Genomic DNA, 26,336 nt, shown 5'->3' on the forward strand with positions numbered 1-26,336 from the left:
TTAATAAAAAGTAATATAAAGTCTCGATGTTATATGTATACAACAGTAAAGAATAAAATTAAATACAGCAATATATAAAAACCGAAGAAAAGAAAAATACAACATACAAACAACTTAATTAAGCACTTGCAATATGAACGTCCACAAAGGAAACAGGAGTGACTCCAGGTGCTCCGGAAGGTAAACATGCCCTCCAACACCATCGGCATCCGTCAAGGATTTTAAAACAGAAGTCTGTCTATTTATAAAACTCCTTGCTCCCGCTTCTCAATCATACATATTTGTCTTTCTGGAATGCTCAGTGTAAGCAACTGCAAAATAAACAAACAAAACAAAACAAAACAAAACAAAACAAAATAAAACAAAAAATAAAAAACGAAAACAAGAACGAAAACAAAAACCGAGTTCTAGTGCGATACAAAAAGTCTGCGTAGTTTCGGCAAGCTCTGGCATAACTTATGAGATGTGATATGAACACTCCATACGCAGGTGCCGAAGGGATGTTGCCACAGATGAAATGAAAGTTGACAATTCTGAATGAAAAGTCATCACGTTTATCGTAAAGTTTGATGTTAAAGTATCCTTTATCTCAAGTTCTTTTGGGTAGATGCGATGTATCAAATCCCCGAAATTACCACTGTTTAAAGATAATACGTCATCTATATAGCGGAAACTGAGATTGAAGGATCTAGCCAAACAATATTCTTTCTTTCTGATCAGATCAGCTATAAAGTCAACCTCATAAGAGTGAAGGAATAGGTCAGCAAGTAAAGGAGCACAATTTGTTCCCATTGGGATGCCGACCGTTTGTTGAAAAACACGCCCACCACACTGGACAAATATGTTGTCGATTAAAAATTCCAGCATTTTGTAAACATATTCCTCTGTATATTTGGAAGATGATTTGGAATTATTTCTTACAAAGTATGAGGAATCTCTACCAAGAACTATATATTTGTATCTAGGTGTACCTTCTTTTTTGGAAAAAAAACAACGATGTATAATGTTTTTAAGTCGGGATTTTAACTGAGTATGGGGAATAGAAGTATACAGTGTTGAAAAATCATAGGTTTTAATGCTATTATATTCAGATAATAGTCTTGAACTGATTGTCTCCAAAAGATCTTTCGAATTTGTCAGGATCCACATTGAATTAATACCACTACGGGAGTAACAAGTGTTGTGGTAGGACTGTAGACCCTCTTTGACAGTTGTGAGTATAGAAGTTAAAAGAGGTTTGGTGGTACATTTTTCAGATCAAGCTATGAAACGTTGTTTGTATGGATTCTTGTGGAGTTTAGGAATCCAGTACATAGACGGTAAATCACAATCATCGTCCTTGGTAGAGAGACCAAAAGAGGATAGCACAGATTTATGGTTTTCCACAATCTCTTCTTAGGAGAGAGTGGTAACAGTATAGGTCTTATCACTGCTAATATGTTCCAGGCTAATTTGGGTCAAGTTTTGCCCGTACTAAGCGCTAAATTTACAAACTGTTTAAACTAAAGATAGAGAATGCCATTAATCCCCGGAACCTCTAGCACCCTAATTTGTTGGGGTCAAAAATCCTTTGAATCCGGATATATCCGATTAGGTTTTCTATTTTAGTTTTCAATAAAAACTTCTGATTGATGCAGATTATTTTCTTGAAGCACTTCCGTGACGTCACTCTTACACGCGGTGGTGGCATCCGAAGATTGTTCCCTTATTGTGACACTTCCTGCGCAATTTGACATCATTTTAATATTAAGGGATTTCATTACGACAGGAACGATGGCCGCTGAAAATGGTCACAATAATGCCCCTGATTCCTGGGACCAAGATGATACGGACGACTCGACCCAGTCTGGACAGTCCTTGTCAAAATTGAATGCTAACGCACCTGCCTTTATACCTGGCAAAAATCCATATGCTGCTGAATTTGTTCCAACATTTGGAAACACAAATAATCAAGGTAAAATGAATATATGTTTAAAGGATTTGAGGACACTAGGCATCTTCGAATAAACAAATGGTCAAATGTATATTTTTGTAAATATTATATTGTCATTTACTCATTATGACCATGATGAAGAAAGTTTCATAAGGAAACTAATACAAAATGTACATGTACATAGATCTCTGATATATAGGTATTTTTTTTCACCAGATGACTTATTACAGAATGTCACTGACTGTACAGGATTAAGATGGGTCCAAGGCCTCCACCCATATCAGTGGTTTGGTTAATTATACACATTAGGAGCAACAGAAATTGCTGGAGCCCCCTTTTATGCTAGTCAGTAGCCTCCCCATTTTGATTTTCAGGATCCACAACTGCTGCCTAATATATGTATTTGTTTTGTCTGTTAATACGAGGGTAACGTAAATAGGGAATGCAACTGATAACCCAAGAAGTACAGAACTGTACACTTTTAAAAACAAAAATTTGTTATTGTACCAATTAAGCTAAAAAATGCACATGTTTCCGGGTACCTGACTGACCTGAACTAACACCCCCCACCTATAAATCTTCGGATTGAAGTCTGATGCATGTACTTATAATTTTAGGCACAATGACAGCTACATCCTTTGCAGGCTTCAATATCACAACATTTTAATCATTCAGAGATGTAGCTTTTATCAGATCCAAGTTGGGCTTATCAACAAAGTGGCTGCTCCCAGCCATTTGCTAGCACAAGTGTGGGATCTAAAACAGTTATATCTTTGAGCTTAGAAAGGTTTTCCTTTAAACTTTAAGAATGTATTCATCACTGAAAATAGATCATATAAGATACAATGAACGTTTGACAAATTTGTTTATATGACTTATGCCTTAAAAAAAAATTAAATTAAATCCAGACCTTCTGACCTGAAATTTTTTGCCACGACAAAACAAACGTGTGTTTGTTTGGCCTGATGGATTCTATTGTGTCAAAATTTGTACAGGATTCAGAAGTTTTATCAATAAAACATGAAAATTGGTGACACCAATTAAGTTCAGCATTTGTCTTGTCAAACACCATTTCTTTCTGGTAATTATGAACATATGAAGTATGGGTATATATACCATGTAATTGCTATATTGACAAATGGAAAGTCAAAAGATAAAGCATCTCAGAAAAAGTACTAGAAACGGCCAACAACATGTAATAACCAAAAGGAAACAAATAAACATGTATTGAGACTCCTACTTCTTCAAATGAAGATACTGGGAGCAGATGCACTGTTGGGGTTATGGTTGTTGCTTTTATTAGTTGCTCTGGTTTGTTCAGCATTTCATACATGTAGAAAATGTAAACTAGACAATTGGAACAGGGCTGTTCTATTGGCAGTGATACACACACCATGATGATCAACAGTTGAATCAATCAATGGTAGGGCATGAAGATTCCCATTACCAATTACTCGAGGAAAGTGAAATATTGCATGGGAAGGCTGGGTTTTTATCGGTACTTGCCATCTGGAAAGTCGTTTTTGCAAATAGTTTGATGCAGTCTTTTGGTAAAAAGCTCTTCAGGGCGTATGTTTATTATTGGATCCAACTGAATTTCCTTGTAAACTTCATATTTTTTTTTTTACAGTTTACTAGCTCACACAGGATGTAAAACTATTTTTGTAGTTCACAAGTTACGCTTTTGTGAACTACTTTAGGTGCGTTTTGGGTTTCCATCAATGGATGTCCATGAGGATCATTATTTTCACGGTTACAATTTTTTTTACATAAGTTATACCAGTAATGCCTCACAATTACCAACTTTTGGAGCGTACAACAACTCTTAGCTTAATTGAGATATAGCTTACCCGAAGTAGGACAAATGGTTTACAATGTATTAATTTTTCTTGCATAATGATAAGCATTATATGGAAACAAATTCAAATGCATCTGTACTAGTTAATGATCATGTGAAGCGTTTCAAAGGGTAACAGTTGTTGATGTGGTTGCTTTGCTATGAGTTATTGACCTATCTTTCGTCTTCTGGCAAAAGGAAACTTGATGTAAATAGTAAAAAATCTACAATATTTAGAGAGCTTATCATAATACCAGAACATGACACTGCAGTCCTCTTCTTCAAAATTCTCAATGACTAGCCCGAATAATAGCAGAATTTACTAGCCTAAGGCCATGTGAGCTATTGCCATCACTTGGCATCCATTGTCGTTAACAATTATACAAAACTCTTCTCCTCTGAAACTACATGACTGATTAGAACCAAACTTGGTATAAATGTTCCTTGGGGTATCCTGTATAGAACTGATGTGGGGATTTTTGATTTGTCGAAAAACAAATACTAAAAATAGAACATAGGGGTCAGACAGTAGTTTTTCAAATATATGTCCAAAACCGTTAGGTTTAACTAAATTTTGACTGGGTAAAAGTGTTCAGCATAATATCTATCTCTGGTCAAATTTTGGTTTTAATCTGTTAATCCATGTTGGAGTTATTGCCCTATTTTCAACGATTTTTGCTATTTTTAATGTTATTTCTTTCAAAAATCTTCTCCTCTGATATTATTGGATTAATTGGAACCAAACATGGTACGAATGTTCCATGGTGTATCCTGCATGGAACTGATGTGGGGATTTTTGATCCGTCAAAAAACATGGCAGCCGTTACTTAAAATAGAACATACAGTGTAGGGGTCAGACAATAGTTTTTCACATGTATCTTCAAAAGCGTTAGGTTAAGCCAAATTTTTTCAATAGCTGAAATGATCCTTATTATTAGGACTACAAAAGTCTTCAGGGATAAAAGTTGTCAGATGAGGTCTCACCAACTACTTCTAAAGTTTCTATTTAATACTTTACATGTTAAACAAGTAATTTTCAATGTTTCACTGTGAATTCCCAAGACAAATGACACTTGGAAGTTGCATACCATTGCAAAACTTGGAAAAGAAGGCTTTCAAAATCATTGTTCTAATGGTATGATGACCTAAGAAATTCTTCACAAAATTTACTGGAATTAAAAAAACTGAAAATCAACATTTTTACCTTTTCTGCTAACTGACAGCATGGAGGCAAATCAGTCACACATGTAAACAATATTCATTCACTCTTGTAGTAAATTACAAAAATGATTTTACATATTCTCAGCTTTACACATTCTCAGCTTTATTTTAACTACTTTTGATCAGAATACACACAAATAATGTATTTACAATGCATATTTCTAGGTTCAGTGTGTTTTTGGTACTACATAGGGGGGTGGCCATTTGACCTGGAAGTAATTAGTGAGACCTTACTCCTTGAAAGGGGAAAAATGACTTATTTTTGACAGTGTTCAGTCAGTATCTTGAAAAAAAGAAAATTTCAATTGTTTGAATGATCCTTATGATAAGCCCTACCAAAGACTTCTTGAGGCAAAATTTTGGACAACTTCTTGTTAAATTTATTGCCTTTGAAAGACAAAATTTTAGCAGGTGAGCAATTCAGGCTCCTGGGAGCCTCTTGTTTTAAAACACAAGTAAGTCAGCATTAAACAGAGTAAAACAAAAACATGTAACCTGAGGTTCTATCTTCTTAGTTTTTGTGATATATGTGTAAGTAGAACTGATGTAGAAATACATCAGTTTCCTTTTCAGATAAGATTTTTATAAAAAATTTTAACCAATGGATTTTGAATTTTCTGCTAGAATGATTTTTTAAACAATGTATGCTCTTTTTAGCTCAGTCATCTTCTGTACAGGAAGACACAAGCTCACCTAACAATGAAGGTAAATGTAAGAACATTTTTATACTGAAAATTGTGTATACAGTTTCGGCTTCAAACCCCCTGTTTACATTTGATTAATTTTCATGATGATATTATATCCTGTGTAGGTGGATACATGTATTTTACTGATTCCTGCAATGTATGGTTTTCCATAAATGTCAAATGACTTATCAGATTGACATTTTATTTAAATGTATATTACATTTTGAAAGTAAATTACATTTTAATGAAAATTTAAAGTATGGTTACTTGTTCCTGTAAAATGTTAAAGGTCAACTACAAAAGTGAAGGAAGGGTCTCAAAACTTGAAACTCTTGTACAAGTACAATCAATATTAATTGTAGCACTGATTGGCATGATGGGGGTCATGCACTAATTGTCACATTCTACCATTTAGATTAAGAATTTTGTACAATGAAGATTTAGGAAATTAAATCTCATGATATTCTGACTGCATTAGAAAATAAAAACTTTAAATCCCAGTTACTTTTGTAGTGTCAGCAGATTGGGATGGGGATGTTGATGAGGAAAAGAAAGAGGAAGTAAAAGAACAAGAAAATGATGACGGAGGAGGGAATGACATTGTTGAAGATGACGATGAAGATGAAGATGAAGATGAAGAGGAAGAAGCCAGCTCTAAACCACAGATAAAGACGCAAACTTCAATACCAGGAGAAAAAAGAGATCATGTTAATGTTGTATTTATTGGTCATGTTGGTATGTTGGATTTTTTCTTTTCCCAACTTTTAAAAAAAAAAACACAAGAAATTTTAATTACCAAGTCTTGGCACTTTTTATATGGTATAAAATTGTCAGGCGTTGTCCAACTGTCTGTCGTAAACATATTGCACCGTAACTTGAGTACAACTTATCCAAATTTCAAGAAACTTAAGAAAGTTGTTTCTTATGATGGTCTGTATACTTTTTTTGGTGAAAATCAGATAAAACTTTTCAAGTTACAGGACTTTGTAATTAAAGTAGGGGGTGTTTTTTTTCCGACGCTGTAGGTATAGTTTATCTTTTTACCCTTTGAACTTAAAGAGGCTCTTTTATGGAAACACAAGTCACTTGATTGCAATTCTGTTTCCCGATTGGCCAAATGCTGATTACTCATTGGCGTTTGAAAAAACAGTATCTAAATTGAAACTGTCTGCCATGTTGTATTTTCTTGAATGAAATAAGGGTACCAACTAAATTACCAAACACTAATCTGATCCATAATCTAGTCCAGTCAAAAGTTAATATGGCAAAACAGATATTACACTACTGGAGAATCTAGAACCGCAATGTTCCTGACTTAGAACAGGCATTTCAAAGGAAGTAGTTGGTTAAATCTAGGTTTCACAGCACACTAAACCCCCTCTTCTACCATGTAGGAATTTATAAGTGAAAAGAGCAAAATTTACTATGTTGATTATCTTTTTAGCTCACCTGGCCGTAGGCCATGTGAGGTATTGCCATCACTTGGCGTCCGTCGTCCACTTTTTACAATTTTTCAAAGCTCATCTGCCCTGAAACTACTTGACCAATTGGAACCAAACTTGGTATGAATGTTCCTTGGGGTATCCTGCATAGAACTGATATGGGGATTTTTATCTGAAAAACATGGCTGCCGTTACTAAAAATAGAACATAGGGGTCAGACAGAAGTGTTCAGCATGGTGAGATCTATCTGCGGTCAAATTTTCGTTTTAATCTATGAAACCATGTTGGAGTTATTGCCCTTCTTCAATGTTTTTTGCTATTTTTTATGTTATTTCTTTCAAAAATCTTCTCCTCTGACACTACTTGACCAATTGGAACCAAACTTGGTATAAATATTCCTTGGGGTATCCTGCATAGAACTGACGTGGGGATTTTTGATCTGTCGAAAAGCATGGCCACTGTTACTAAAAAAAGAACATAGGGGTCAGACAATATTTTTTCGCATATATCTCCAAAAACAGTTAGGTTAAGCTTAATCCTGATTGGGTAAATGTGTTCAGCATGATGAGAAATTTTATTTTAATCTGTTCAATCTGTAATTGCCCTTTTTCGACATTTTTTTGCTATTTTTAATGTTTTTTCTTTCAAAAATCTTCTCCTCTAATAATGGAACATAGGGGTCAGACAATAGTTTTTTGCATGTATTTCCAAAACTGTTAGGTTTAGCCAAATTCTTTCAATAGCTGAAATGATCCTTATTTTTAGGACTACAAAAGTCTTCACGCTTAAAATTTGTCAGACACCTTATAAGAGTTATTGCCCTTGACAGGGGAAAATGACTGGTTTCTTTTCTTTTCCCAGTTTTCAGCCAATGTCTTGAAAACTATGATAGATTACTGAAATGATACTTGTGATCAGTCCTATTGAGGTTTTCTTGAGTCAAAATTGTTGGACAACTTCTTGTTTAATTTATTGCTCTTGAAAGGCAAAATTCAACCAGGTGAGCAATTCAGGCTGCTTGGAGCCTCTTGTTACAGTTTTCAGCTAATATCATGAATACTATGATAGAAATTCTTCTTAAATTTACTGTCCTTGAAAGACAAAATTCAACCAGGTGAGCAATTTAGGCTCCTGGGAGCCTCTTGTTTTTGAAGATTGTACTTATATCACATGTGGCACCATATCTCAAAAACAATATGATTCTTGCATAAAACTTTACACACTTGTTAGTTATATTAATTTAAAGATCTGGCCTGGATTTTATAAAAAAATCTCAAATTGAGATTTTCCTCAAGTCCTTAAGCTTGTCCTCAAATCTATTTGATTTGTTGACATTTGAGTTGAGGAAGGTTTGAGGAAAATCTCATTTTGAGATTTTTTGTGAAAATGGGCCCTGTATACTTTTTGTGGATGATTTATTATTTCATTTTGAAGTTATTGAGTTATTTGTTAAAAAGCTACATGTTTTTTTGACATGTCACACCGTAACTTGAAAACAACTTTTCCAAATTTCTTGAAACTTTTATGTTATGTAGTTGTTTCTTATGATGATCAAACAGTCTGTATACTCTTTGGTAAAAATCAGATTAAAATTTTCAAGTTATAGGACTTTGTAACTAAAATAAGAGTTCTTTCACATGTTGTGGTGTATCTCAAAAATTATTTATGACTATTGCATAAAACTTTACACACTTGTTAATCTGAAGAACTGTATACTTTTTCGTGATGTTTCTTTGCTTTGTTTTTGAGTAATTGAATTTTTTATTGATTTTTTTTTTTTTTTTTTTTTTTTGGTAAAAATATTTTTTTCCCCTCATTTCGTGCTGTATAAGGGGAATTCAGGAGGTGCATTAATCCTTAAAAAAACATGTTTTTGTTGGTTGGGTCACAAAAAACTGCCTTCCAAACCTCCTATACATTTATTGATGGAATAGCCCTTAGAAAGAACCAGTTGAGGTTTTTATTTTAGGGAAACATTATACATATACCATAAATACTGTTTGTTTCTCTCTTTTATCAACTTTTTTATGGAACTTTAAAATTTTCAATTAATGTATTGACTTGCAAAATTTCCATGTCAAAAATCTTTGCTCCCTAAATCAAAATTATTGCTTCAATTTGTTATCGTGTAAAAGTTATTAGTAATTTTTGTTTGTCTCTTATATAAACTTCCATTGAGCAGTAATAAGGAATTAGTCGGAATATATACTAAATATGACATTCTGTACAATCTTTTGTTATTCCAAAAACATTTATGATGTTTTTTTTTTCTCAAGATGACGGATGTAGCATGCCCTTGTGGTGCAGCTGTTTATTGATATTCTGTAGTTACTATCAGACAGTATTGCAAGATACTTGTAAATTTCCCAGCATACACGGTATAGCTATCCTTCCCTGTTCTTTTGTTGATCAAACTAGACATCAAATGTTTTAATTTTTATGTTTAGATTATTGAGTTTAACATGTATGCATTTATGCATTTAATTACAGATGCTGGAAAGTCGACAATAGGTGGACATTTAATGTAAGTCTTATGTTTGACAGATATTATCAAATACATATACCATATTTTCCGGACTATAAGTTATTTTTTTTCAGCAAAGTGTCAGCCTTGACTTATTGTCCACTTCAACTTATCTAAGGATTTTTCAAGAAAAATGTTCATCTACAATGCATTTCATTAGATTTGTTTAGTTCACTTTTGATTGCTTTAATTCAAATTTTTTGGTAAAGCCATCACTCAAACAGTCAAACCGGCGATTGAATTCGAATATTGTTGATCATTGTGGCTATCCTTTAGGAATGAATACGATGGTGTTAATAAAAACTCTGAAATGTGAAACTGTTAAAATGTATAAATAAACTCTAGAAGATATGTTAACAAAAATCTTTTTTTTAACTTGGAAAACATCATCAAGTGTTTTGGAGTTATCGATCCTTTAATATGCAAATTTATACCCATTTACGGTATGTCATAACACATATGCACAGTGTTATCTGAATGGCTTATTGCAACCAAATTTGCAGGTAACAATTATTTTTTATTGTATTTCGTAATACTAGGTAATATTATTTACTAATTACCGCTTGTAATATGACCAATTCATCAAACGAATTTCCCGCTTATTTCACTCATGGCTGCCCATGTTTGACATGTTTACGATTTTGTACTCCTGATGATCTATGGCTTCAGAGCCATGGACACGCCATTCAATAAAAATAATTGAACTCGCGGACATAGTACACTTTAACAAAAAACACAGATTTTTAATTAATTCAGAAATCTTATACTTAGTAACATTGCTGGAATTATATGCTGTTGAAAACAAACCGCTTAACTCGGATCTCCGCTGACACATATGATCACATCTGACCCTCGACTTATATATGTTTTTTTTTGTTGATTTTGGTCAAAATTAGGCAATTCAACTCATACTCCACATCGACTTATAGTCCGGAAACTACAGTATGTAAACAGGCTTGCTTAGAATTTATTATGTCTACTATGACTCATATGCAACAAACTATAGCCATAAAATCAGATGTGAAGATCATTTAAAGATTTTATTACCACATGTGCTCCAAAAACACTAGCTTGACAAGACACCATGTGACAGTGATGACCTTTTTCTTGGATTAACCAACAAATTTTTATTATCATCATCGATTTGATCATGTAGTTATGAAATACATAATGAGTGAGATGAATCAGCTACACACGGATCCTGCAAAAAAATTTGGATTAACAAACAAATTTTTATTATCATCATCGATTTGATCATGTAGTTATGAAATACATAATGAGTGAGATGAATCAGCTACACACGGATCCTGCAAAAAAAATTTTTTGCGGATTATCCTTCTCTGTAAACCAGCTTTTGACATCTTTGGTCTTAAAACATACTGATATATAAGTTATGTAAAAGGGTGTTCAGTAAATTTTTTCAACTGTAAAACCACAAGATAACCATTAATCATTAACAGACATATTGTTTAATACATCTTGAAGTGTTGTAATAGCACAGTTCATAGTAAAGTAAAGCCTGTCTTAAATTACATTCCAAGGGAGCATATTGTGGTCATTCATTATAAACAGATTAATTTTACACAGAATGTACTATATATATGGAATACCACAAAATTAACACTAACCTAGGAACTGTAGGAATATGTACCTTTAATAAAAAGCAGTATTACAGTAATAGTGGTGGAAATGGGAGAGATTTTCTTGACATAAAACCTAAGCATTATTTAAGTGTCAGTCTCTGTAAGAGTCAGGCAGTAGATACAACATGGTATGAAAAAAAACCCATCATTTTGAAAGTTTAGTTTGACTAGTTCTACTATCAGAATCAAGGAAATAAATAATATTTTCTATATCATGTTGATGCATTGAGTTATAATTTCATTGAAATGCATTGAAAATGAACATTTCAAGGACAGATAATCATTTTTCTAACATTCTATTGCAAAATATCTACGCAAAGCTAGTGATGCAGAGATTAGTAGTGGAATTTGCATATAAAGAAAGTATCCTTGAGTGATATTAAATTGTCAGATCGGTGGGTTTTTGACATGCATGTTTCTGATTTTTCCCATTTTGCCTGATTTTCACAAACACTTACACTTAATGATCAGCAATTATGGAGTTTTGGTATGACTTAGCAAATTTCCTAAAAATGGCATTGAATCTAATTTGGGTTTTGTTACCACTGGATTGGAATGTGAAAAATACTTAATTTCATGTATTTACTATATCCATATATTTGGGTACAAAATTATTTCTATTTATAATTATTACATCATACCTCTTTTCTTTGTTAAAGGTACCTCACAGGAATGGTAGATAAAAGAACTCTAGAAAAATATGAAAGAGAAGCTAAAGAGAAAAACAGAGAAACATGGTAAGCTAATGTTATAAATTGAAGTATATACTTGCCTTGTGAAGGGTTTTATTGACCATAACAGTGTACTGACTTGTTACAGCTGACGGATTATGTATTTAAAAATTTAAAATTTAAGTTAAGATATGATACTTTCATGTGTTTAGTCCCAGAAATGTATGTAACAGTGCTGATAGTTTTTTTTTATTGATTACTTATTCGGTGGATGTGTCATAAGAACATGGTTCCACGATTTTATTAGTCTGCCCCGCATGTTGTGGGGTGTATGGCTACATGTTGTAGCATCATGTTTTATATGACAGAATTACCTTTTAATTATGTTCCTTTTAAGGTATTTGTCATGGGCATTGGACACAAACTTGGAAGAAAGAGAAAAAGGAAAGACTGTTGAAGTAGGAAGAGCTTATTTTGAGACAGACAAAAAACACTTCACAATCCTTGATGCACCTGGACATAAATGTTTTGTACCTAATATGATAGGTGGAGCATCACAAGCTGATCTGGCTGTATTGGTTAGTATATGTATATCAGTCTGTAAATTTATTGTAGAAAAAAAGTCAAAATTCTTGTTTTACTGTATGTATTTAGACAGATAGAGAAGAATTGCTATTCATCACATGATTAATTTTCAGTAAAATGTACTGTATATACTCGCCTATAAGTTGGTTTTTTGAATTAGAATTTTCAGTGTAAAAATGTCAAAAGCTTGGTAAGTGATATGATATTGACATCAACATTGAACAGCCATACCAGCGCTGTTTACCTCAATGTTAAATTGTATAAGTCAGTTGTAGGATGACTGTGTTCATCTTCTAACTTTTACAGCTAAAATATGATGCAGTAAAGAAAATTTACTGTCTAGTCTTTATTTGCTACCATACTGGCCTTTTATGGTTTTATTCATATTTCCCACTTGTCCATTTTGTTTATTGATATAGAGTATCATAAACTTTCTGTTTTATTCTTTGTTGTTCCCTATATTTATGATTTTGCATTTGGGTAATAAATTGGAAGGAATGAAAAAATTGCCATTTAAAACAATTCACATGGCTTGTCAAGAATTTAATTACTACTTGTAATGAATTATTTCAACATTTATTGGAGTTATCAAAACAGGTATATTCATTGTTATTAAAGAATGCTATCGATACAGCTGCCAGAAATCATTTACATTTAAAAGCAGTCCAAAGCTCGGTTCCAGAAATTTTGGACTGAAAAGGGGGGTCTGACTTGTAGGCAGAAACTCTTCTCCTATGATACTACTTGACCAATTGGAACCATTCTTGGTATGAATGTTCCTTGGGGTACTGTGCATAGAACTGTTGTTGGGATTTTTGATCCATGGAAAAACATGGCTGCTGCTGTTACTAAAAATGCAATGAAGGAGTCAGTCAGAAATTTGTCTCATATTTCTACAAAACCTTTAGGTTTAGCCAAATTCATTCTACTGCTGAAATGATCCTTATTGTAAGTCCTACAAAAGTCTCTGGAGATCAAAGTTGTCAGATAACTCCTTGTTAGAGTTATTGTCCTAGAAAGGTGACAAATGATGTTTTTTTTAATTGTTTTTAGTCAATATTTTGAAAATTATGGTAGAAAGAAAGAAACTTTCAATTGCTGAAATGATCCTTCTGATAAGTACTACCAAAGTCTTCTTGAGCCAAAATTTTGGACAACTCCTTGTTAAATTTATTGCTCTTAAAAAGCAAAAATTTAAACAGGTGAGCAATTCAGGCTCCTGTGAGCCTCACATTTCTTGAATAGCCCTTATTGACTGAGTTACAATTTATTTGTACCCCGACTTATGTATTTTCTGATTCTAGGTAATATCTGCAAGAAGAGGAGAATTTGAGACTGGATTTGAGAAAGGTGGTCAAACAAGAGAACATGCTATGTTAGTGAAAACAGCTGGAGTTAAACATTTAATTGTCGTGATAAATAAGATGGATGACCCTACAGTATTATGGTCAGAAGAAAGGTAATACACAATTTCATAACTCAGAAATAAAATCTGTGCTTAAAGAGAGATTGATTGATTATTGGGGTTTAATGCCTGAGCAGCAATATTTCAGCTATATTCAGGCAAGCTTAAAGAGAGGGGAAAAGATCAGCTAAAAAATAATTTAAAAGGTCTAATCAAAGCAAGTTTTAGTCTTTTATGGATTAATTTCCTTTTAATTATACAGTTGCTATATAAATTTTTGTTCCAAATGAGTTATGGTTTCCATTAGCATACAAGTTACACAGAGTTTGCCAATTACTCAGTTAGGGGTAAGGGATTCCCATATAATACACTCAAATCCTCATCAACCACTTGAAATATAACTTTGAGATGAATTTCAGGTATGTAAAATCAGATAATGCCATTTTTCTTATTATTTGTTGTTGACATCAAGGTTGACTTTTGGTCATATTAAAGGTACCCATTTTGTATGTCAGGGAATAATGAAAAATGCTATTTTTATATTTGAAATATGTTTTGGTTTTAATATTAATGTAAATTGTAGCAAATATAAGTGTGCTGTGGAAACGGGATATCCTTCTTTGAGCTAGATTTGATTTGAAAGTATTTTGTAAAAGTTAAAGGAATACTTCTTTATTTAAATTCTAGATACACAGAATGTAAAGACAAATTAATACCTTACTTGAAGAAGGTTGGCTTTAATCCTAAATCTGACATTTACTTCATGCCAGTGTCAGGTATGACTGGTGCATTCCTTAAAGAAATACCTGATGAAAGTGTATGTCCGTGGTATAGGTAAGATGTTAATATGTCACTTCTGTGTAAACAGTATTTGACATTGTCTGTTTTACGAAAATGTTGGTTGTAAAATATGCAAAGTTCCTACATATGAAAATAATATGCTTTTATTGAAATTTATATTATTTACTTTTGAAATATCTTTTTGTTATGTTGAAGTGTTTATACTATGAACTTTATTTCTCCATAAAATTAGCTATTATCAGAAATGAAAATGTTTTTAATTGATGATGTATTATTCATTCTAGAGGACCAGCTCTTATAGAATACTTAGATAAGTTGAACCTATCCAGTTCTAGTCGATATGCAGACAAACCTGTCAGAATGCCTATAGTTGACAGATACAAGGTAAATTTTGTGGATATATATACTTTAAATTGTCCCCTGCCTCAGTTGGAAGGAGGGCCCTTGTAATAGCCCTGTGCAGGTCTGGGTGTCAAAAGAATAGGCCTGCATCAGCGCTAAGCTTGTCGTAAAAGGCGACTAAATAGTGCTCAGAACCCTAGCTGGGGGCTAGGGCACTCTGCCCACAAAGCGACTGGGTTGTATTCCCCAGGTGGTGGAATGGGGTACCCCTGGCGTGTTACATGCTGGGGTTGTCAGGCTATAATACAGAAAACCTGACTGCAAACCATAGTGGTGCACCGTGTTGGGAAAGATGCCACGTTCCTCGCACTTTAAAGAACCCTACTGTGGTATTCTCCTGGAGTAGGAACCGTAGGGCTCCCCCACAGTAGGCTAAATTGCCCGGCCCTACCCACCTTTCCCTATTTTCAGTGGCAATCAAAATTTGTCGACCCCATTATCCTTCTGTCCCATCCCATTTTTCATTTCATCATCACTTCATGTTCATCGCCTGAATATAGCTGAAATATTGCTACTCGGGCGTTAAACCCCAACAATCAATTGATCAACTCGTAATGATATTTGTCCATCTGCCCATTTGTCACACTTACCTTTGAATCCAGCCCCTTTGAAAGCACAGGACAGATTTTGTTCAAATTTTAAAGGATTGTTAGCCACAATACCTACTTGATCATACTCTGCTTTCATTTTAATTTGACAAATTTTACTGGAATTTTAGGATTTATGCATTGAACTCTTCAGTAACTTTTTTGTGAGTACAACTCCTGAAACTGGTGGATAAATTTTGTTCAAATTTTAGAAGATTGTTAGTCACAATATGTAGGTGATCATAATGCACCACCATTTTGATTTGATGAGCTTCATTGGAGTTATGGGACTTTGATCACTTCATACATTTAACATGAAAGTGAGACAGTAAAAATAACTCCTCTGAAATCACTTGATGTATTCTTTGAACATTTGATATGGTCATAATTGTTATGAATTGTAAGCCTCACATCTTGTATCTATGAATTTTATGATTAGAAGTAATGAAAATGCAATATGAACTGAATTTAAAACTGACAATTTGAAATGAGTATTTTTGGGATTTTGTTTTATGAAAGGCCTGATTTTCATAATATTCAATAGAAATATAACTTTTTCAGGATATGGGTACAATTTTGTTGGGAAAACTAGAAACGGGTACAGTAACAAAGAACCAAACACTGACCATAATGCCAAACAAGGTAAGATTTGAAATCATAATGCATGGTTGCATCTAGGATGCATGATTGTGCCAAAAAGTTCTTAAATGCACCCATTCTTGAAAAATCTGTGTACTTCGGGAAGCACAGATAATACATATTGTACACAAAATTATGAAGTTTAGTGTGCAAAATATGTACTTAGATACAATGTTTTTTTGATTTTGAATGATTTAGAAATCCTAATAATGTTACCAATAAAGTAAAAGTAAAACTGAAAGTCTGCAGGCAAATAATTTGTGTTGTGGTGTAGAGAGAAAATTTCCCTACTGTTACATATTGTGTAGAGAGAATATTTCCCTACTGTTACATATAGAGTAGAGAGAATAGTTCCCTACTGTTAAATATGGTGTAGAGAGAATAGTTCCCTACTGTTACATATTGAGTAGAGAGAATACTTCCCTACTGTTAAATATGGTGTAGAGAGAATAGTTCCCTACTGTTAAATATGGTGTAGAGAGAATACTTTCCTACTGTTACATATGGTGAATACGTCCCTACTGTTACATATGGAGTAGAGAGAATAGTTCCCTACTGTTAAATATGGTGTAGAGAGAATACTTCCCTACTGTTACATATGGTGAATACGTCCCTACTGTTACATATGGAGTAGAGAGAATAGTTCCCTACTGTTAAATATGGTGTAGAGAGAATAGTTCCCTACTGTTACATATGGAGTAGAGAGAATACTTCCCTACTGTTAAATATGGTGTAGAGAGAATAGTTCCCTACTGTTAAATATGGTGTAGAGAGAATTGTTCCCTACTGTTACATATGGTGAATACGTCCCTAATGTTACATATGGAGTAGAGAGAATACTTCGCTACTGTTACAAATGGTTCATGCTTCCAAGTTTCTCTAAGTCATTACAGTTTTGTGTCTGTTGGTTTTAGTTGCTTTATGTTGTTGATTGTGTCTGTTATCATTACTTGCAAGATGGCTTTTAAAATTGAAGTAATATTGATTTCACTTTCTGAATGTAAATATGAATGAAACTTGCTGCTATTGAATTTTGTTGTAATTATTTTTTTCAGCAAAATGTCAAAGTAATGCAAATGTGGTCAGATGAGATAGAAATGGATTCAGCTGGGCCTGGGGAAAATCTAAAAATCAAAGTGTCAGGTGTAGAAGAAGAAGTTAGTACTTTTTCCATTAGAAATTTTATGAAATTGGTATCAAACAGGTAGATAAAGGTTTTTGACCTCAATAAATTTTGATTAAGAATAGAAACTTGGTTTTTAGTGTTTTTTTGTTTTGCTTTTTGCTACAAGAGGAATTTTTGTTTTACACCTATATGAAAGTTTTTCAACATTCTTTAAAGAGAGGAATAAGTTGATAAAGCTTTAAAAATATTGGTTAATAGTGTAATTTAACATTTCATCAATCATTTTGACCTTTCATGTCTCTAACAAAATATGGTATAAAAGGGCAATGATATTTTGATGATCAATTCGGAGAACATCCAGCCCTTCATAGTAAGTAATGGTATATTAATATTATCATTTCTTATATCACCTGCTACAAATGCTTAGTGATCAAACCTGTGGTAAAATGACCACATATCTTGATTAAACAATGTTTACAATAAGTGACAAGGTAAGTAACTTCAGAGATATCATAAAAGATGTCTCTATTAAAGTATTATTGTTTGTGGGGTATCAATTTTTGTGGTTTCAGTTGGTTTAGCAAACCACAAAACTTGGTTTCCAACGAAATGGAAATTTTCCATTCAATTGTATGTTAGAGTTGTCAAGTCAATAAATTTACAGCTAATTGAAAAAAGACCAGTTCTTGTTTCAGTACTAATTTAGGTAGGCTAGTGAGTAATTTAAATAGCTCTCTAGGTAGAAATCTGCCCTACATTATACCAATGTGTCCTACTTAACTACTTCTGTACACCTGTGTAATTTTTTGGACACTGCCTTTTAAATTTGAATAGCTGTCAATTATGATGACCTTAACCATTATATTATACCATCCACCAATGTATTTGGATAGCTTGTACTTTATATATACAAGTGATTTACTTGCTTCTGATTGGATAACACTGTTCATTTATTTAAATATTCATAGACCAAACCTCTTTTTAGTTTCAATTACTAAATTGAACTGAATGCAGAAACTTTTTAAAAAAGAATTTGATGCTCATACATTGTTAAACTGAGATTCTTTCTATCTGAAGTAGTTTTAAGAACTTAAAGTTAAGGTAACATTCATTACACTTTTGCAAAATGGCCATGTTTTCATGTTTTCAACTTGCAATATATATGCATGTGCCAGTCCTTCTGAGGACCTTCGTAATATTAAACATTTAAAATAAAAATGGATTTTACCATGGATTGCATTATTTCTATTTTATCTCATGCTAATGCTTTGTATAAATTATTGAAAAAGTAATGCCAATTGGTGGTAAAATCATAATATGTGTCTTACAGGAATTACAAACTCAACAGACAGATGCTGAAATTATAGTATTTGTTTCATGTATGACTGGTAAACTTCCTTTTATGTGGACACTTCTATTAAAATTCCAGTAAACATATATGATGAAAACAATGGTTTCATTGAATTTTAATGCCTTTAATCCATGGCTATTTACTAGGGCATATTTTAATTGGTATATAAAGTAAATTCATTATGATAACTTGTTTTATAGGATGTATCTGGAGGTTTTGTGTTGTGTTCACCAGATAACTTGTGTCATACAGGCAAATTGTTTGATGCCCAGGTAAGTTACACTTGAGGAATTTTATTGCACAAGAGTCTGGGAAGTAAGACTTGGGTTTTGCTTTTCTGGCGATGGGGGTGACAGCGACGTCCACACACATAACATTAAGTTTTCTGACAAGTTCATTTTATCATGAACCCTTTATGCTATGTCAGTGATATTTTGTGTACAGATGCATTATCATCATTGAACCACAAATTTGTGCCAATTTTATGCATATACCTCAGCAGTTATGGTATGTTAGAAGTTTAACATTAAGGTTTCTTATGGTTCATGTAGACATTCTTATTTGAATTCCATCTTTACGTAAGTCCCTACTATCTCAATGTGATGCAATAAAAAAAATTAATCCCCAGCTACTCACATTTTTGCCATTCATAATCACATGTTATTTTAAAAAAGAATTTTCCACTGGAAGTATTTCACATTTTTAATTTGTCAGATGTTTCAATCCCTCAGTATTTTCCTATTTCATAATTTTATATAAAGTTAGTCATCAAACATGTTGTAGTTATGTGACCACTTTTTGTACCCTGCTACACTAAGTGGCAAGATATTTTGTGATGGCCCCTAGAAAAGTTTAGTTGAATGTTCATCCATCTGTCGCCTAGTGCATTTTGTAGTGGTAACACAAAAATGATAATTTTTGTAAATATTTAACAAGCACACCATTATATTGACAATACTGTTTACACTGCAGATGAATATTATATTGCCACTTGATGACAAATATAATATACAACTGTTTTGGTGCTAGCTGATATCTTTAATATGCAAAATTTTCTTTTCTTCAGAACAATATACTTGTAGATTTTGGGACATGTTTTGTTATCATTATGTTCCATTCTTTATGCTTCAATAGGCATTTATTTTCTACTATTATGTGTACAACAGTACACCAGATTTTCAATACAAAAATCGCATCAACCTTTAATGGAATGGTTTGCAGCTTCAGCCTGACAGGTTTTACTGTGTTCAAGTTTATTGACTCTGTCTTGCATTAGCCGGTTGTTTGCAGTGAACATAAGTATTGCAGGTTCATATTAATACTAAATTTTCCTTTCAGATTGTGATATTGGAACACAAATCTATTATATGTGCAGGATATAGTGCAGTAATTCACATTCACACGTGTGCTGAGGAAGTAACAATCAAGGCATTGTTGTGTATAATTGATAAAAAGACTGGAGAAAAGACTCAATTGAAACCAAGATTTGTCAGACAAGATCAAATCGCAATTGCAAGAATAGAAGTAAATGGAGGACTAATCTGCATGGAATCTTTCAAAGATTTTCCTCAGATGGGAAGATTCACGCTCCGAGATGAAGGTAATTATATGGATATTATTAAATTATACCAATATCAGTGTTACTGTAAAACAATACAAGTTATAGGAAGTTAAGAGCATTAATTAATAAATGCTATACCATATTTCAAATGCTAGTAGAATCCGGTTGTATCATTATTATTATTGTACCCTCACAATAATTAACATTCATGTGTCCATCATCGTGTTATGGCATGTTCTCTGGATAGCTCCTACATTTTGGCAGTTCTCTTTCAAAATTTTAGTGAATAGTCAGGGCTCAAGCTACTTGAGAAAAGCAGGGAGAAGTGACTTCTATTTCAGAAAGACACTAGGTAGAAGTGGGGAGTGGACAGGGAGAAGGGAGTGTGTACACACAACATTTACTATAAACGCTTTTTGGGGTTTTTCATTTTTCAGAATCAAAATACCTTGTGTCAACGGTCTATTACTGGAACTTCCCTACTATTTCTGAACACTACACAAAAATATAGTCCTAATGTAATTCCTTTTATATCATTCAATACCTCTTTCATAACAAGTAAATATTTTTCTTGCAATTTATCAGCTCAATAATATTCCATTATTAATACAAATAAAATTAAGATCTAGTCTTCATATATATCAACTCAAGATTTGAGGGACTCTATCCTTTTTGGCTTTGAAAGGTATTAAGTAATAAATTTACATTTAGGGAATTTATTTCTTGCAGTAATGTGTATGGAAGGATAAAATGTGTTAAATATTTTCATTTTAACATACTTATAAGTCAAATTATATAACTATCCATCCTATCCTTAATATTTTACCATTTATAAACAGGAACTGAAGAGCAGTGATTTTAACCTAGTAAAATTGGTGGGAAAATTCAAATTGATAAAAGTGTCTAGTTTTTGAAAATCTTGTGTTAAGGAAATTATTTTCTTAAGCTGATATTGGTTTTATTTAAGTGTAATTGTTATGTAGGATTAAATACTCTGTTAATATAGCCTTTGACCTAAATGCACATTAACTTTTTGATAGATTTAAAATTGGGGAAAAAGGTGAAATGGAACAAAATATGTAAATGTGTTTGAAGTTGGATCAGTAGTATAGATTGACTTTCAGTTTATACATATTAAAAAGGACAGTTCTTAATAGTATTTAAAATGCAATTTATGGTCACAATTTTATTTAACATCATAAAATCTTTGAAGGTTTGTTCATGCAGCAATTTTCACAGGAATCAAAAACCGCCAGTGCTATCAGCACTTTTATTTATTATATGTATTATATGTTACTTATGTGCACACAATATAAGCAGGCATTTTTATTTGTTTATATTTTTTTATTGAGATTTATGTTACCTTTTCTTCATACATTATGTATGTAAGTAAATATTTTGGTCAAAATGAAATCAGCTTCCTGACTGAAAGATTGACTGAATCATATATATTCATGAAGTTAAATTTCTGTATCTCTACCCCTTACCAAATTTATTACAGTAAAATTAATATATGATTGAGTAAAGCAAAGCTTCTTGCAATGCATTATCTTTTTGATTTTGTCTTTTTAGTGGGACTGGAATAGAAAATTTCAGGCAATGACGTTCTGTTGGAATTTTCATTTTGTTCAATGTTTTTTGTCTGGTTCCCACTTAATCCAAAATGTATTTGTTCGAAATATCCTGTCTCTTGTTATAAGTTGATCAAGAGTATCAATAATCATGTTAAAAATTTGATACTGACATATCAAGACCAAAACTTAATTGACAATGACATATTGTAGCGGTGGGTACGAACGTGTCTCAAGCTTAAGAAATGTTTTGTTGAAATGGAGAATTTAATGTTTAGTTATGAAACAAGAAGATATAAATAATAAAACATGAATTATTGTAAGCTGAAGTGAAGAATGTTCATTCCGTATCCTGTCTTAAATGTGTGGAACAAAAAGCTGATTAAAATACTTGCTTGTAACTGAATATTCATAAGATTTCGAAGATTTTTATGATTACTTTTTTTCTCGAACGTTATTTTGTTTGAATTGTTATCGGAAGAGAGATAACTCTGGTCAAAATTTCCCTAAAAAGACAGAGTACAATCCTCATCATGGGGGATGTCTGAAAATGAGAGGCAGTGAGCCCTGATAGTAAAAATAAAGGCTTGGATTGGATTGATTTTTACAGAAATCAGTCATTTCCCATTTCCATTTTCTTGTCAGAGAAACATGTTAAGTGGGTGCACTTGATTTTTCTTAGATAGGGTGCATATATTTGCATATGGGATATTCGGAGCATGGTCAATAAGGTTCTTTAATTCAGTCATGATCTGCATATGTAAAAATTACTTCATTGTTATTTCATTAATTTTTTTATTACAGGTAAAACAATAGGAATTGGGAAAGTATTGAAGGTATTGGATTAAACTAGTTACTGATTCCACACTGCACATATCTCTGTGTTGAGAAGGTGCTGAGAAAAGGACAAGATATTGTCTAAAGATTCTATCATTTTCATTGCATTTCACTGTGAAGTAGACATTGAGTGACTGAGCTCCTGTTGATGTGCTTAGAAAAGTGTTATCTGAGCTTTATGTGCACAACATGTACGAAAAAATGTCAGTTGACTGTAGAATTTAAAGAATAAATTATTTTACTACTGATTTGTTTCAGCCTTTGGCGGTTGAGTATTTATTGTGGCTGTATTTGCTAGTGCAAGGTGAATAGTACACTGCACCTGTTATCTTTGATGCATCGTTACTTGTCAAGTCATTTGGTGTACTAAATTATTTTTTTGGCTAATTTTAGTCCGTTGCTATTGGTATTAATACATTTTACAGAAGGGATAGTTAAAACTAAATTTAATTACAGTTGTACTAATATTTTAATGAAAGACACAAGTCCTGCAGTTGAAGGGTTAAAGTAAAAGTGATGTTTATAAAGTTTCCCTTTATTCGATAATGTTTTATGATTCTTGAAAAAGCAAAGCTTTTACTAAATAAAAATTAAAGATTTCGTGTTAAAAAATTTGTCTTACTCTATCAGTAAGTCTTCTTGTTAAAAGTAATTTTCCATCAAGTATTTTCCAGTTATAATAATGATTAGAAATAGCATACATTTTAGCTTCCACCCGGGTTATTGTATTACTAGTGATCATGTTGAGATTTTTTACTGTACTACTGTATACCTTTCATGAAGGAAGTCTTTCAGTAAGTTACATATGGATCTGGTTGAATATCCTTCTTGTTTTAGTGTGTTTGAGAGTTTGAAGTCTGTTTGAGATATAAATGTATGAAGAAAGTTTTTTTTGTAAATTTTATGGTATTGTTAGAAAACTTTTTAGAAAACTGTTACATTGTACTTGTATAAAAATACAAAGTAATGGGATAATTTAGAATTAATTCAAGATTCCCATGCATTTATTTCTGGAACAGTTTTCAGTTTGAATGTTATCATTATCATCCTTGTTTTGTTCATAGTAATTGTCACAATGCTGTACATCTTAATTTTCTGGTGTCATTAGCAGCCCCCTTAGTAGTACAAATGTATCAAAATTAGCTCTTTCCTTTACATTTGTATAATAAACAGTTAAAGCCTAATTTATCAGCTTTTATTCAATAGAACACATTTATTATTAATGTTTCAAATATTTATAAGAAATTCACAATAAAATTATACAAAATTTGTTCATTTAAGTTAAGTGACCTACAGTAAAATGAAAGTTTTTTAACTTGCATTATCTGTTCACCAAACACACAACTGTTAATATTTCTACTAGCTATGGATGATCCATGTTGTTACACTGGTATTGAATCCTATCACCTGTGTATATGATTAGATTATATAAACTGCCTAGCTAGGTTCACTGAAGAGTTGTGTGGTATGATGTGTTCAACAATGCTTGAATGATTGTCTCCCTTGCCTTCATGTAAATGTTTGTAAGATAAGTATAACATACATTTTATGTTATTTGTTAAGTGTTTCTCCATTTCTTTTTTAAGAAAGATGGTGAATTGATGTCGGATGTAAGTGCTGCTGCCAGGTCTACCTTTATAATTTAGTGCTATCAAGACTCATGTGAAAACGATTTTTTTTATTGTTATACTGCAAGTTATTATAAAAAAACATTTCTCAGACTAAAATCCTGACAAGTTTTGACAATGACAATTTTAATGTACATTGTTTAATACTAAGAACAGGTAACTTTCTAATAATTTCATTTGACATTTTAATTTAACTGCGAAATGAAATCTTGCAATACCCAGACATTACATGTGTATTACAGTATTTACAGTTGTGATATCAATATTATAAAATTAGGATATCATTTTCACTAATAAAAGATTGACTAAAAAACATGTGATGTCAGGATTTTGTACAATTTTTTTTTTTATTCTTGTCAGATTTTGGGCTGAAACATTTATAGAAAAGTTTGTCAGTCTAAGCCATTAGTAATTCTTTTTTTATTTATGTCAACAAATATGTGTTGGACCTCACATCAGTCCTATCTGATTTACTTACTAACACTATTTTCATGATAATATTTCCTATACAAACTGCAGATAAATGTGAATTATACATGTATTATTTATACAAAGAAAACTATTGGAATACTCTGAAAATGTGGCATTTTTTTTAAAGAATTATCAGTAGGCAAGTACAACTGTGGTTTGAAATTGACAGTCTCTCTTCCTTACTGTTGTCTTGACTGGTTGTTATTCATACAAGAAGTACTTTATTATTATGTTTGATATTTTCTGTTATATATTTTTCAATTAAAAGATGGTAAAAAAAGGTACAAAATATTTGTGATTTTCATATTCAGAAGAGTTTCTGTATAAAATGATATTTTATTTATGATGATTTGTTTAAGCCAATGAAGATTGACAGTTATTGTAATGAAATTAACATATTAAACATGTGAAAGATCTTTCGTATTGTTTGTAATTCTTTACAATGAAATCCTCACATTGATAGAGTATTAATCTGAATTGTCATCACCAAAGTATACTTGCTCTGTCTTTGTCACTTACACCAAAGGATTAAAATTTGGTAGGCACGGCTTCTTCTCCCAGCACAGGGTTTTTAAAAGGTTAAAGTGACAACCGGTTTGTCCAGAGCCGGAATGAAATGTTCAAGTGGGGTGGCATGCCCAACTGGAGGCTGTTGCTTCTTTGAGATAGCAAAATAAAAATCATACTTGACAGGCATAAAGTATTGTCTGTTCAGTTGGTTAATTGTTCCTGAAATGCATGAAATTCTGCCATGGGACGCTAAACCAATATTAGTCGATCAATCCTTGACAGTTTATATTGGCACATCCAAGACCACAACACCATGGTTAAACCAGCTCAGTTACCTTACGACTAGCTGAAGCCATGTAGTTTATCGTAAAGGAACAAATACTAGTAGTTTAAAAATCTGCTATTGACCACAAGTTGATTAGAAAAAAAATCGGTGCAATTATTAGTATGAAATATGGGTAAAATGTTTTCAATGGTAGCTTTATAAACTTTTTTTTTATTTACCTTTGTTCATTTGTCTGGTACACTGCTTATCTTCAGTCATAGCTTTTGAGATACAATTTTGAAACTTTGTACATGTTTATACACATGATAGAGACCTGGAGGGCCATAGATGATTTTCACAGAATACAGGATATTGCCAAAATTAGCAATTTCAATATCCCATAGGAGTGATAAGGGCACATGGTTCTGTACACTCCCACAATTCTTATATGACCTCAAAATTAATTGTTGTTTAATAAGACCCCTACTGGCTTTAGCCCAAGGAGGCTTTAGATATGCAATCCATCTGTCAGTCTGGAAAAAAAAATTTGAAGTTTTCCACACGTTTTTCTTGACACTTGCAGATATTGAGCTTTTTTTTTTTTGATCAGCACATAGTTACATGTTACATGCAGACATAG

General features: G+C 32.4%; 1 protein-coding gene across 1 annotated transcript; it reads left to right on the plus strand.

Annotated features, from left to right (window-relative positions):
* Positions 1 to 1,648: 1,648 nt before the first annotated feature.
* Positions 1,649 to 25,337, plus strand: LOC148619368 (eukaryotic peptide chain release factor GTP-binding subunit ERF3A-like). The gene is made up of 14 exons (XM_088579205.1): positions 1,649 to 1,954; positions 5,649 to 5,696; positions 6,191 to 6,412; positions 9,610 to 9,643; positions 11,946 to 12,023; positions 12,355 to 12,535; positions 13,847 to 14,001; positions 14,635 to 14,781; positions 15,033 to 15,132; positions 16,299 to 16,379; positions 17,432 to 17,533; positions 19,054 to 19,125; positions 20,192 to 20,453; positions 22,790 to 25,337. Exons 1-14 carry the CDS (start codon positions 1,774 to 1,776, stop codon positions 22,831 to 22,833), a joined length of 1,707 nt encoding a protein of 568 aa, XP_088435331.1. The 5' UTR covers positions 1,649 to 1,773; the 3' UTR covers positions 22,834 to 25,337.
* The last annotated feature ends 999 nt before the right edge of the window (positions 25,338 to 26,336 follow it).

The sequence above is a fragment of the Perna viridis genome, chromosome 4 (assembly GCF_037379345.1).
Source record: "Perna viridis isolate PV_CMFRI_1.1 ecotype Kerala chromosome 4, ASM3737934v1, whole genome shotgun sequence".
NCBI classification, from domain to species: domain Eukaryota; kingdom Metazoa; phylum Mollusca; class Bivalvia; order Mytilida; family Mytilidae; genus Perna; species Perna viridis.

Bases quoted from the DNA above. Each gene is read 5' to 3' on its own strand.
- LOC148619368 (XM_088579205.1), top strand. From the start codon at position 1,774: ATGGCCGCTGAAAATGGTCACAATAATGCCCCTGATTCCTGGGACCAA. The intron at 1,955-5,648 runs GTAAAATGAATA...TGCTCTTTTTAG, and splicing joins TGGAAACACAAATAATCAAG to CTCAGTCATCTTCTGTACAG. The intron at 5,697-6,190 runs GTAAATGTAAGA...TTACTTTTGTAG, and splicing joins AAGCTCACCTAACAATGAAG to TGTCAGCAGATTGGGATGGG.